The sequence below is a fragment of the Meles meles genome, chromosome 2 (genome assembly GCF_922984935.1).
Source record: "Meles meles chromosome 2, mMelMel3.1 paternal haplotype, whole genome shotgun sequence".
Lineage (NCBI taxonomy): Eukaryota > Metazoa > Chordata > Mammalia > Carnivora > Mustelidae > Meles > Meles meles.
This window is the reverse complement of record NC_060067.1, coordinates 202,958,498-202,971,938: the sequence shown is the minus strand read 5'-3', so window position 1 is coordinate 202,971,938 and position 13,441 is coordinate 202,958,498. Positions and strand designations below refer to the sequence as shown.

The 13,441-nt window shown below is 36.6% G+C and overlaps 1 protein-coding gene across 11 annotated transcripts in view; it reads left to right on the top strand.

The window, feature by feature from the left end:
* Positions 1-13,441, top strand: part of WDR17 (WD repeat domain 17) — a 108,243-nt gene that overhangs the window by 45,123 nt on the left and 49,679 nt on the right. For 10 of the 11 annotated variants that reach the window (XR_006817466.1, XR_006817468.1, XR_006817464.1 and 7 more), the window contains 4 exons: positions 1,148-1,331; positions 5,256-5,486; positions 11,132-11,383; positions 12,265-12,387. Coding sequence is in view for 5 of the 11 variants with exons in the window: in XM_045998156.1 (XP_045854112.1) it covers positions 1,148-1,331; positions 5,256-5,486; positions 11,132-11,383; positions 12,265-12,387 (790 nt within the window). In the remaining 6 variants the exon portion in view is untranslated. The remainder of the gene's footprint in view (positions 1-1,147; positions 1,332-5,255; positions 5,487-11,131; positions 11,384-12,264; positions 12,388-13,441) is intronic. The other variant, XM_045998158.1, reaches the window with a different exon arrangement.

Here is a 13,441-nt window from a genome sequence, read left to right as displayed (position 1 = left end):
TTAGCCTAAATTTTTTCATTTAAATCTAATTGAAAAATTACAGAAAAAATATTACAAAACCAAGGTTTTTTTCCCCATAAGGCTCTGAATTGTTATGTATATTCAATATACATTTATTTTTACTTGTTGTAAAGTTATTATTTAATTTCAATTCTCTTATTTTTTTAAAAAACGGATTTTTTTCTGCTCATCGTCACTTATTAGGGAAATGCAAATCAAAACTACAGTGACCTCTCACCTCACACCTGCCAGAATGGCTAAGCACAAGAAAAAAAAATAAAAACACAAAAATAAAAGCACAAGAAACAAAAGATGTTGGCAAGAATGTGGAGAGAAAGGAACCCTCATGCACAGTTGGTGGGAACGCAAACTGGTGGAAAACAGTATGGAGGTTCCCTAAAAAGTTAAAGATAGAACTACCCTGTGATCCAGAAATCACACCAGTAGGTATTTACCCTAAGAATACAAGCACACGAATTCAAAGGGCTGCATGCACTCCCATGATTATAGCAGCATTATTTATAACACCCAAACTGTGGAAGCAGCCCAAGTGTCCACTGACTGACGAATGGACAAAGAAGTGGACGGCGTATAAATGGAATATTACTCAGCCATAAGCAAGAACGACATCTTGCCATTTGCAACAACATGGATGGAGCTAGTATGATGCTAAGTAAAATAAGTCAGTCCAGAGAAAGACAAGCACCATATGACCTCACTCATATGTGGAATTTAAGAAACAAAGCAAGCAAAGGGAAAAAATAGGAGAGGGAGAGACAAATCGAGAAACAGACTTTTCATTATAGAGAATAACTGAGGGGAAGGGTGGAGGGAAGGGGAAGCAGGTGCTGGGGTTATAGAGGACGCTTGTGATGAGCCCTGCTGATGTGTGCAAGTGTCGAGCCGCTCTCCTGTACACTGTATCAGCTAGCTGGAATTAACATGAACATTTAAAAAACGATTTCTTTCTTTTGATTGAACACACTTAACACTTGAAAGCAGACCAAGGCTTGAAATGTGTTCATGCCATGTTATTAGGAATACTGCTTTTCATGTATGTAGCTTTTTAAAATTAATGTGATTATTAATGAGAAGTGTGTTATCTATAAAAAAGCACTGAAATGTCTTATTTATATATTTTTTTTAGTTGGATCACCGTTATAATGAATTCAAACTTCACGCAATTATGTCTGAACATAAAAAAACAATCACAGCTATTTCTTGGTGTCCACATAACCCTGATGTGTTTGCAAGTGGCAGTACCGATAATTTAGTGATCATTTGGAATGTTGCAGAACAAAAAGTCGTTGCTAAGCTCGACAATACAAAAGGTATATTTATAACTGGGTTTTATTTTACTAAATGAAATATTTTTATTTTAATAAGGAAAATATTTTATTTAAATTGACTCAGGTTTTAAACTGAGCTTTTCAAACTTTCTAGTTTAAACTGCTTTTCAAACTTTCTAGTGCTAATCTACGTAAGAAATCTATGGAAGAAATTTCATATCATGACATGAGATATTTTATACTTAGCACAATGATCCATGACAAATGATCAATACCAAATGATTTCATTAATATGTAAATATAACAAAAATTCCCAAAATAAATATAAAAATAATAACTGGTGAGATTTTCTTAATGAGACAATTGCTCTAGCCTCTTCATTACTGTATTCCAATCTGAAACATACAAGGACAGTGTTACACATGTAATCAGTGCGTGCTGAGCTGGTTTCTTTCCTTTACTTTTAATTGGGTCAAGATAGAAAGCCCTAATTTATACAAGCAGGTCTTAGTGAATTGAATATAATGACGTTCTTCCTAGCTAGCATCTTACCCCATGATAACAATGAAGTTACCATTTTTCTGTATTAGGTGTCACAATAATTTAATCACTTTTTGAACACCAAAGGTGTCTCAGTTATTAATTATGGTTTTGAGAGCTACTGCTGGACGTGTTTTCCATGTGCAGTTGTTTCTCTAACAATTACTGGTTATAACTTTGAGACAGAAAACTGAGATTTGACCATCTCACTAATTTTATTTTGTTCAGTTTCTTTATAATCTTCTTTTCAGTGTGTAGCAACAATATTGAGAATTTGTAGGCAATTGTATGTAAATCTTGCTTCCAAGATAGTAATAATGCCTTTTGGAACCTTTGGATATGCTCAGCATTCTTAGTATATTTCTTTTTCCTTGTCTTTTCAAATTTAGGTCATTAGGAATGTTGAAAATATCAGCAAAATAAACAAATTTTGTTATATAACTTCCATTTTAAAAAAGAATTTGCCAAACAAGGTTAATTTTTCAGTTAGAAAAATGTGACTTTCATTCTCAAGCTCATATAACCTGATGCTTATTTTCATTTGCTACAACCCCTGAGCTTCAGTATTAGGTAGTATGCAGTTTGCTCCAATATCAGAGCAAATTTTTTTTTAAAGTCAACTCTATTCTGTGAGCTTCCATTAAAGTAAGTAAGTTTTCCTTAGGGTTTTCAATACATCAATGAGAAAAAGCCAAAATACTTTCAGTGCAAGGCTTTGTGATATATAAACAGCAATTAATAGCTCAGTCAAGATTTTTCATGTTTTTTTTTGGTCAGTCCTGTTTCTCAACCAATCACAAATCCTACAGTTTTTTCCAGTATTGTTTTTATTGGGCAAGAGTGCATTTTCTCAATACTTTATATTCAACTTTATGTGAAAATAATTTTTTTAAAAGATTTTATTTATTTATTTGACAGACAGATCACAAGTAGTCAGAGAGGCAGGTAGAGAGAGAGGAGAAAGCAGGTTCCCCGCCTAGCAGAGAGCCTGATGTGGCGCTCAATCCCAGGACCCTGGGATCACGACCTGAGCCGAGGGCAGAGGCTTTAACCCACTGAGCCACCCAGGCGCCCCTAAATAAGACTTTTCATTAGCTGAATCATTGAACATTATATAAAAAATTAATGATGTACAGTACCTTGGCTAATTGAATTTATGTTAAAAAATAGATAAATCCTAAAATAAAAAGCTTTTCATTTGCATTTGTAGAATTATTAATCATTGTGGTAACAGTTTTGATCACTTTTACATATTTTTCCTTTCCTTATGTATTTTCTTTTGTTTTGAAAATTTTCAGAGACTTCAGATAAGTTGCTCATGCTATATCTAAGTATCTTCTTAATTTGAAAATTGAAAGCTTTATTTAAAAAAAATTATGAATATTTGGGTTATTTTTATTGTAAGTAATTCTCTTTGAAATGTCTTAGACTCTGTCTTTTTTTTTCAGAATTTGGCTTAAGCAAAGTAGAAATTTGCATTTGGTCAAACTTTTTAAAAAATCAATATTAGAATTTGAAACTGCCTCTATTTTTTATTTCATCATTCTGTTTTCCACAGTAATAAAAATTTTACTTAAAACAAGTATTAGTTTGTTTAAATGAAAAATGTTAAAATTATCATGAGGTTGAAAAATATCACACTTGATAATATCCTTTCAGAAAAAAAAAACAAACTGAAACACTGTTACCAATGGATAATAGTACTACGTAACCATCTTAGAATATTTTGGGAAGAATTAAATGAGTTAATATTTTACAGAGTTCTTAGAAGTACTTACAAATAATGAGCCATTATAAAAGTCTTTCCTGTTTTAACTATATGACATTGTTTCTAGTCCCTTCTCTTCCTTGCTCTCTCTCTGGAAACAGCATTCAGAGAGCCCACGTTCCAGAGGCTTTCTTCAAGTGTTCGATGGTGGTTTGACCCATTCAGAGTGTTTCATCCCTTATTGGGAAATTCGACTTCTGTTAATGTATTCTAAAAACCACATCAGCTTTTTACTGCCTTATTCATGGACTTATCCATTCCTTCTATAAATATTTATCTGAGTTACCATTTTATGTCAGGCCCTGAACTAGGCGTTAGGCTTCTGGTTTCTGCCTCTTAGAACATTAAGGACACAAATTGAATTTACTGTCAATGAACAACTTAAAAACTCTCTGTCTTTGTTTATATCATTTCCTCCTCCTGGGAAGTACTGCTGATCCCATACATTAAACTCTACTGCTTCCTCCAAGTATAATCCAAATCCAGCTTCTTTCCAGGACAGTTGCCCAACAGTTCACAGACTTTTCTATACATCACAATCATTTTGGAAAACCTTGTTGTTTTTTAAAGTATTTTATTTATTTATTTGACAGAGAGCATGAGCACAAGCTGAGGGAGCAGAAGAGGGAGAAACAGGCTCCCCGCTGAGTAGGGAGCCCGATGCAGAACTCGATCCCAGGACCCCGGGATCATGACCTGAGCCAAAGGCAGAGGCTTAACCAACTGAGCCACCCAGGCGCCCCTGGAAAACCTTGTTACAAATAGATTCCTGGGCCCTAATTCCAAATGATCTGATGTGCATATTCAGTTTGCTGATTCTGATGCATTTGTAAAGTATCTGTGTTGGGAGATTCATAATCTCTGTCTTGAGTTATAAATTTACCATAATACTTATTTTATATATGATTTATTTGATCACAGTAATAGAGAGGGGAATGCAATTAACTTTTGTATTTCTTTTATAGTTTAAAAGGGTCTTTTACATGCATTATTATATTTATCTTCTTAATATTCATGTGGAATAGGTATATAGCTATTTTTAGTTATATGCATTTTATAGATGAGAAGACAGATTTAAGAGGTAAAGCTTCTTGTTGAGTTCATCTAAGCAATACTAAGATTTGAATCTAAACCCTGATAAGACATAGATTGTAGCATTAATTTTGTTACTAAATCCCTATAGTTGCATTTAACTTTTCATTTATGTAATCTTTATCTTCCCAAGATATTATATTTGTATCTTATATTTAAGATCCTTTAAAACAGGAATTATATCCCATATTAACTTGTATACCTAGAATGCCTACAGCAAGTCTACACAAAAACTCAGTAAGAAGTCATTGCTTTAATATGTAGCTTCTGAAAGAAAAAACTCTATAAATGTCTATATATATGAAGCATATTATGATATGAGTAGTTTCACACCCAACTGGGTACTTTTCCTTTCATTATGGGAACACCCTACCTATGTTGCCTGTAGTTGTTAGGGTCACTTTATAAGTCTGACTCCCAACTAAGAAGGTGGTAATATATTTTTTTAATAACAAGATTAGTCTTGTATTTTAAGTTGTTCTAGAAATAGACAGTGGAAATACTATTTAATGGTACACTCTTCTTCCTCATGTCTCTATGACATGTCTGTATTTCCTTTCTCCTAGGGACGCCTGCCTCTCTCAGCTGGTGCTGGAACACAGGTGATGCCGTGGCCTTTGTTTCCCATAGAGGCCCGCTGTTCATCTGGACCATCTCAGGCCCAGAGAGTGGAGTGACTATGCACAAGGAAGCTCACAGCTTCTCGTCTGATGTCTGTGTATTCAGATGGCATACCCAGAAAAAGGGAAAGATTGTATTTGGTCATATTGATGGAAGCCTATCAATTTTTCAACCAGGTAAGAATTTAATTTAGTCAAGTTTCTTTTTCTTACCTTATGTAATTTCTTGTTTACCTAGCATACAGCCAAGGTTCACATTATTTTATTTTATTTTTTTTAAGGTTCACAGTAATTTTATTTTTTAAATATTTATTTGACAGGAGATCACAAGTAGGCAGAGAGGCAGGCAGAGAGAGAGGAGAAAGCGGGCTCTGCTGAGCAGAGAGCCCCATGCGGGGCTCGATCCCAGGACCCTGAGATCATGACCTGAGCCGAAGGTAGAGGCTTAACCCACTGAACCACCCAGGTGCCCCCACAGTATTTTAATTTCAAAATAATAGTTCTACAAATAATATCCAGCACCAAGAAGTCACTTTTTTTTTTTAAAGATTTTTTATTTATTTGACAGAAATCACAAGTATGCAGAGAGGCAGGCAGAGAGAAGGGGGAAGCAGGCTCCCCGCCAAGCAGAGAGCCAGATGCGGGGCTTCATCCCAGGATCCCGGGATCATGACCTGAGCTGAAGGCAGAGGCTTTAACTCACTGAGCCACCCAGGTGCCCCCCAAGAAGTCATGTTTATTGTAATACATTTAACTCAACTGTGTAGATTGTACTTTGAGTTAACCCAAATTCAGTCACTTGCCCCATTATTTTACTTTTTTAAGTCAATTATTTATTTCTATACATTTACTAAGAAAATGGCCTGACTGAATAAGGACATACAACAGAATGTGATGGCTTACTAATACAACTCAAAAATATTTTCCCACCTGCTTCTACAATACCAATGTGATGCCTGTAGGTACCTAGCAGAGACTTTGAACTTGAGGTAGAAAGGAACAATAAATCTTTGGATTCCCCCATCAGTTAATTAATTAATCTAGCTGAATGAAGGGGTCTGAGAAGCTAATTTATGTTTATTTTTTCCAATTTAAACAATGATAAAGTGTGTAATGGGAAAATCTGAAAATTACCTGGATAGCTCTCCACTCAAAAGTAGTATGGTTACCCTTTGAGAAACATGTTTTCTGCCATCTGGCATCGCTGTTGATGTATGTGACTCCTAACTCACTAGATAGACGGATAAAAGTGCTTTTTAGGATTAAGATCGCTACTTTTAAAATATGTGTTACATCTAATTTATCTGAAACTAAGAGAAGAAAAAAGAAATTGAATTTGAAAAGAAGAAATCCTGAAAAATTGAATAAATATTTCCTAAAGAAATCTTCCTGTTAAAAAATGATATATAAAACATTGCTATTTGGGGGCCATTTTATCTCAAACACATTTGAAATGGGATCTGCTGTTTTACCTCTCAAAGCAAGATGACAATAAATATGCATGTCCGCCTTCACCACCTCCCCTCTGCTCTTCACGCATATCCTCGTGTTCCTTCTGGTCATCCTAAGGTAACTTGGGGAGGCTTTTATCTGTTTTCAGTTGGAGGGGGGACGGCTCTATGCTTGTTTTTTGCTTCATTTGGATTTGTTGTCTCAGACACCTCCACCCTGTTCTGTCCTCTGCATTGGGAGAAAATTCTGTTTGAGAGTTGGTCATTAGGCTCAGGGTTAAGTGACCTCATTCACAGACTTTCTCTGTTTGGATCTGGTGCACGCCACTTCTTTTCTCTCCTGGGCTCTTGATCTACGGCGGTCTTCTTCAGTCCTAGGAAGGTAATTTAGGGACAGTCAGGATGGCCGTGTACTGTGTGGTTCCTCCTCGTGATTCTCTGTGGTCTCGGGGTATAACCAGATCTCATTAGGAGCTCCCCACAACTCCCCCAGCGAGCCCGCACCCAGAGACTTCATGAGGATTGCAATACTTTCTTTTTGAGGAACCTGGGTGCTGTTGAGCTCTAAAGAGGATAATGAGGAGTGTGCATGCACTTTGGCCCAAATTTCATTCTAGATATTATTTACATTTTATAACTTGTCATTTTGACTACCTCTTTTTCACTGACTTAGGGCTTTCTTTTCTTGCTTTATTATTATTATATTATATTATTACATACTTTTAAAATTATGTATTTTTGAAGGTATTAAGTCCTAAGACATTGAGATTGTATTATATCTATAAGATATAAAACATTGAGACACTGTATGCTTATTCTGGCATTGAAAGGATAGGGAGGCATAAAGACCTCCTTTGCATCTCCCTTTTGTGGGTTTAAGTCAGGGTGGAATGTGTAATATTTCAACATCTGACCCATGACTTCCAGAAGAAGCCACCATTTTGCCACAACTCATCTTCCAGTTATTAAAGTAATTTGTGCATCTGTACTCATATCTCCGATATCATCAAGTGTTATTTTTCTGGATCCACCCATGGATTCATTTGCTAGGGCTTACCCTAACAGAGTCCCACACTCCGGGTGGCTTAGATCAACAAATGCATTGTCTTGCAGTTGTAGAGCTTGGAGATAGGAGGTCAAGGTGTCAGCAAGGCAAAGCCCTATAGAGACACCAGGGAAGGCTTCGTTCCAGGGCTCTGTCTTAGCTTCTGGTGGTTCCTTAGCTCATAGCAGCCCAGCATCAGGCTTCACATGGCGTTCTCCCTGTGTGCATGCAGTGCTCTGTCCGAATTTCTCCTCTTTATAAGGGCACAGTCATGATGGATAATGGCTCACCCCAATGACTCATCTCAATTTATCATCTGCAAATACCCTGTTTCCAAATAAAGTCACATTCACAGATCCTTGGAGGTTGGGACTTCAACATCTTTTGGGGGGACACAAATTCAACCCATAACAACCCCACACAGAGTTGTTGACCTCATTTATTCCATAGGATGTTTAGCAGTGGATATGTACAAAACATTAGGTAAGGTATAATCTTGCTGTGTATTTTCCTTTCATGTGTACATGAGCTAATGGATCATGAAGGAAATACTACTTTTTATTCTGATGCTCAATTCTGTATTGCAGTTTGAAGCTTTGAGACTATTAGCATTATACCGATAATTCTCACGCTTTTTGCTTTTCCTAAGGAGTGGTCACCTTTACCTTCTTAAGGACTTATTGGCACAACAGGTTGTTCTATCTCTAATAACAAGGAAGAATTTATGTCCTCCAGCTTCTTGCAGGAGACTAAGACCTCAAGCTCTCTGCTGTTGGGTCTTTATCTCTTTTGGAAGGAAAAGGAAATATTCATTGAGGTGGCTCAGCTAGCTTTTATGCCTTTTCCCTTTCAGTCTGAAAACCACTTTATTCTGTATTTATGTATTGGATTTTCATGTAAAACTTCACAGTAAACAGAGGATTCTAGAGCCAAAATCATTAGAAAACTGCTCTTGCTATTTTAGATTATAGTTTTGGACAAGGCTAGGTCATCAGAATTTTTTTTATCTTCATAATAGAAATGTTTTCATTGAATTGACTTTGGTGTTATTCCAAGGATGTGCATTAATCTAATTTGCATCGTTTTATTTTAGAAATGTTGATGACTTATTCCCTGTGTAATACTGTGTTCCCTTTTTGAAAACACACACGTTTTCTGGTCTCAGTTCTGGGAAAAGTTGTGCATCTCCTCAACACATTTTTTTTTTGTCTTTTTATTTTATTATTATCCTATGGACACCGTGAGTTATGTAACCGTTCAAGACTTTTTCCTCTTTGCTTTGGCCACCGGTTTCAAAACAAAAATTTGAACAGCTATGTGGATTATACACTACTTCATTATCTCATTTTTAAACCCCAATTTTCCCTTACCCTGGTTTTTGTTTTTTTAAGATTTTATTTATTTGGCAGAGAGCACAAGCAGGGGGAGAGGCAGGCAGAGGGAGAGGGAGAAGCAGGCTTCCCACTGAGCAGGAGCCCGACAGGGGGTTCGATCCCAGGACTGTGGGATCATGACCTGAGCGGAAGGCAAACCTTAACTGACTGAGCCACCAAGACACTCTTAGTTTTTGTTTTTTATCTGAAATTATGTACTTTACCTTCTTATTGACTTACTCTTCTCAAATGCTTCATTCCTTATCTGACAACACAAGTTACTTGATATTTGTATAATAAAATAGAACATAAATAAAAATAAAGCATATAAAATAAAGTATTATCAGCTGTTTTAATGGCTGGCGGTAAAATTTTATAGACTGAGTTTTCTATTTTTTATAATAAAAATGTTGGTACTAGACAGAAGAGAAAACAGTGACGGTAATTTATAATCATTTTGACTAAGCACGGGCTTTCAAGCAACATGATTTATATACCATAGCATTTGCATTGCAGATTTTCCCATGTTTGTGTTACTGTTGTTTTGATTTTTTTCACATTCTGGAATATTTTTTATAAACCATTCATATTAATTGAAAATTACTTTAGAAACAGCTTTAGTATAGCTTAGGTTAATCATTTTTCTATCTCGCTCTGACTTGTAATGATTATATTAATATTCATTACTGTTTGTCAGACCAAATAGCAATTTAGCAGATGCTGATTTGGGGAAATAAGTAACAAACTTTTCTTGATGATGATTGCGAAAATTTGATAAAGCCAAATAAAGGAAATATCACATGTAGCTTCTATGGTCTTATATGCAAAAATTCCAGATAAAATGTGAGCTTAAGTTCATAAAGAATAATATAGTCTGACAAATTTAATCCCAACGCAGAAACTGTAAGGTTTTCAGTTCATGTTACAAATAGCTTATATAGCCAAGGAAATTGATTTTTTTTCTGCTTTGATTCTCTGACATGTTGAAAACCAGTATGTAATGGTGAAACTGCAGAAGGAGCTGTGGTATCCGTCAGCTGGGTTTTTGTTTAGTAAACACGTCTGGCTGCATTTATAATACTCAGGGGGAGCTGGTTCTGCGAAGACCGTGGTCTCTGAACGCCGTTGGTTCGCTGCCTTTCCTCTGGGAATGGGAGGCCGGCTCTCCGGAGCCCCGCGTGCTGTACCAGCAGAGGCCTTTTTCTCCCCGTTGCCAGTGGTGTCTAAATTTGGAAGGAACAAGAGGATTGTTGGATAATCCTTTGCTTCGTTTAATTCCGCATGTTTTACGTCCCTGTTTTTCTGGCTGCCTCGTTCGTACTGGTTGCCAGGAGCGAGCGGTGGTTTTGACGGATGCGGTGATGCATGAGGAAGGGGCGACTGTCAATATCGATACGCTGCTTCTAACAGGGCCCACTGTTCTTAGCCCCCGCAGTGACTAACTCCCTCTTTTACAAAACGCCACCAGCTAAGTATTGTTATGTTCTCCATTATACAAATAAAACACTGAGCCCACAGAGTCCGCGTCTTGTCCAAGAGCACGGAGCTCGTTGGTGGTGGAACGAGGCTGTGCACACAGGCAGCCGGCGACAAGTCTATGGTTCTAAACACAGCACGGGGTCCCTTTTGGTAAGTCCTTCCTGTCCCCACAGGAGCTGCAGTTGATGACAGGATCATGGGTATTGTCTATCTCTTCTTTTTCTTTTGGCATTTCAGTAACAAATAGAAGAAACATTCAGGGCACCAGAGGTGGCCAGAGCAGGGCAGTTGGGTCTGACTTTCCTCTCGTTCCCTGCACTCCCGTGTCTGTTAGGACCTCTGCACGCGAAGGCCAGTTCTCTGTTCCCAGTGCTCTCGGAGACCAGGGCTGTTAAAGAGGAAATTAATATGATCTCAGGTGTTGATTTTCTTTTGAGCATTTTGTTTAAAATCTTTGTCTTTATATTTTAATAGGTTATAAAAGTCAGAAACATGTTCTGAGACCTGAATCTCTTGAAGGGACAGACGAAGAGGACCCAGTGACAGCTGTGGAATGGGACCCGCTCTCTACCGATTATCTCCTTGTGGCTAATTTGCATTTTGGAATCCGCCTGCTAGATTCGGAATCACTTTATTGCATAACAACATTTAATTTTCCCAGTGCAGCAGCTTCTGTGCAGTGCTTGGCCTGGGTTCCCAGTGCTCCTGGGATGTTTGTAACTGGGGGTAAGTTTACCCTGTTCCCCAAAGTTTTAAATATATGTATGTTCTGAGTCAGGGAAATTACATTCTTTTTATTGGTTAATTTTATATAAAATTTATTAATATTCCAGTGTTATCATTTATTATAGAAAATGCCTACTTTTATTTATACTGAATGTCATTTATGACAAATAAATATGAAACGAAGGCCCAGTTTTCCAGGTTTCCGGTTATAAATTGGAATGTATTCTGTATGTGAGACATTGCCATGTGTTCGTGTTTATGTTTGTCATTGTGTTGTAGGAGTGTAGTCACTGAGTCTTACCGTGACTCTGTTTAATCATTGGAGTAACTGCCAGAAAGTCTCCCTAACCAGCTTCTACACAATAGGTGGGATTTTCAGGAGGAAGTGAGGGAACTTTCTAATTGGTCTTTTGGTATATCAGGCAATCTTGGTTGCAGGTGAGCAAGGGAGCCGTTTACATACATTTCAAAAGACGAAATATTATTTCCTGTTAGAGGTGGAGAGATTTTTGTAGCTGGCTTTCCTAGAGCAGGTGTGTCAGTGGGGTGCTTTTTTTGTGATCAGACTCTGATGACCTTTGTAGGAAGCTGCCAAAGCAGGCAGTCTTTCACCCTAGGGAAGGATCTGGAACAGAAAAAAGCAAAATAAGCCAAACATTAAAAGGACGAATAGCTTTTCACCTGTTTCTTTGGGTTATTGTACGATATTGTTTGAAGAATGTCAGTAAGTGGTGCTACAAATCTTGCAAGTTTAAGTTTTTGTTGCTGCTTTTATGTCTGGGCATTTTATGTTTCAAATAAAACTATGCTTTTATTTGAATTTATTAAAATGCATTATTTGAATGCATTAAAAATAAATGCTTTTTTCTTGATCTCGCTAGATTCTCAAGTGGGTGTTTTACGCATTTGGAATGTTTCAAGAACAACACCTATTGATAATTTTAAATTAAAGAAAACAGGGTTTCACTGCTTACATGTGCTTAATTCTCCTCCACGAAAAAAATGTAAGTAAAAGTGTCATCAAAATTTAGTATTTTAAGATGTCGGATTTATTGCTATCGAATAAAATGATCGATATAATGATATAAACATATCGCATGTACATAATAAAAAATAAATTTACACTGTATGTTAATCTACTGGAAATTAGATAAAAATGTGGAAAGAAAAAAGAAAATAAACATACCAAGTACTATATGTTACTGAAAACCAGATTTTTTATTTTTATTTTTTTTTAAAGATTTTATTTATTTATTTGACAGATCACAAGTAGTCAGAGAGGCAGGCAGAGAGAGAGGAGGATGAAAACCAGATTTTTTAAATTAGCCTCTGACAGTATGTGTACTAAAGGAACCATCAAGGCCACACGATATCTAATGTTACTAATTTGAAAATATTTAGAGCCAGGTTACATTTTTAAAATGCTAATAAATGGAGATATTAAGATAATACCTTATGCTGTAAGATAAGATAAGCCTCTCCTTTTCTACCCTAAGCTGGGGTAGGGCCAGAGAAGTAATATGCTGGACGCTAGCATACTGTTAATATATCCTGTATTTTTTTAAGTTATTAGTTTCTTTGTTTAGTTGTTATCATGGGATGACTGAAATATGACAGATTCTCTTCTTTCATATTTTCTTTCTTATTATAAGAGTAGCCCCGACCCATTAGAGGAAAAACCAAAAATATAAAAAACATACCAATCTTGTCATTATTAAGCAAATCCTTTCAGGCTACCTATTATTAGACATCTTGGTTTTTTCCTCCCAATTTTTTAAAGTAAAGTGTGGAATAAGAAAAATGATGTGAAAATGAAAAATTTTAGATGTAGACATACCAAATCCTTTACAAAAAATAAATTACAGGGGTGCCTGGGTGACTCAGTGGGTTAAGCCTCTTCCTTCAGCTGGGGTCATGGTCTCAGGGTCCTGGGATCAAGCCCCACATCGGGCTCTCTGCTCACTGAGCCTGCTTCCCCCTTTCTCTCTGCCTGCCTCTCTGCCTGCTTGTGATCTCTCTCTCTCTCTCTCTGTCAAATAAATAAATAAAATCTTAAAA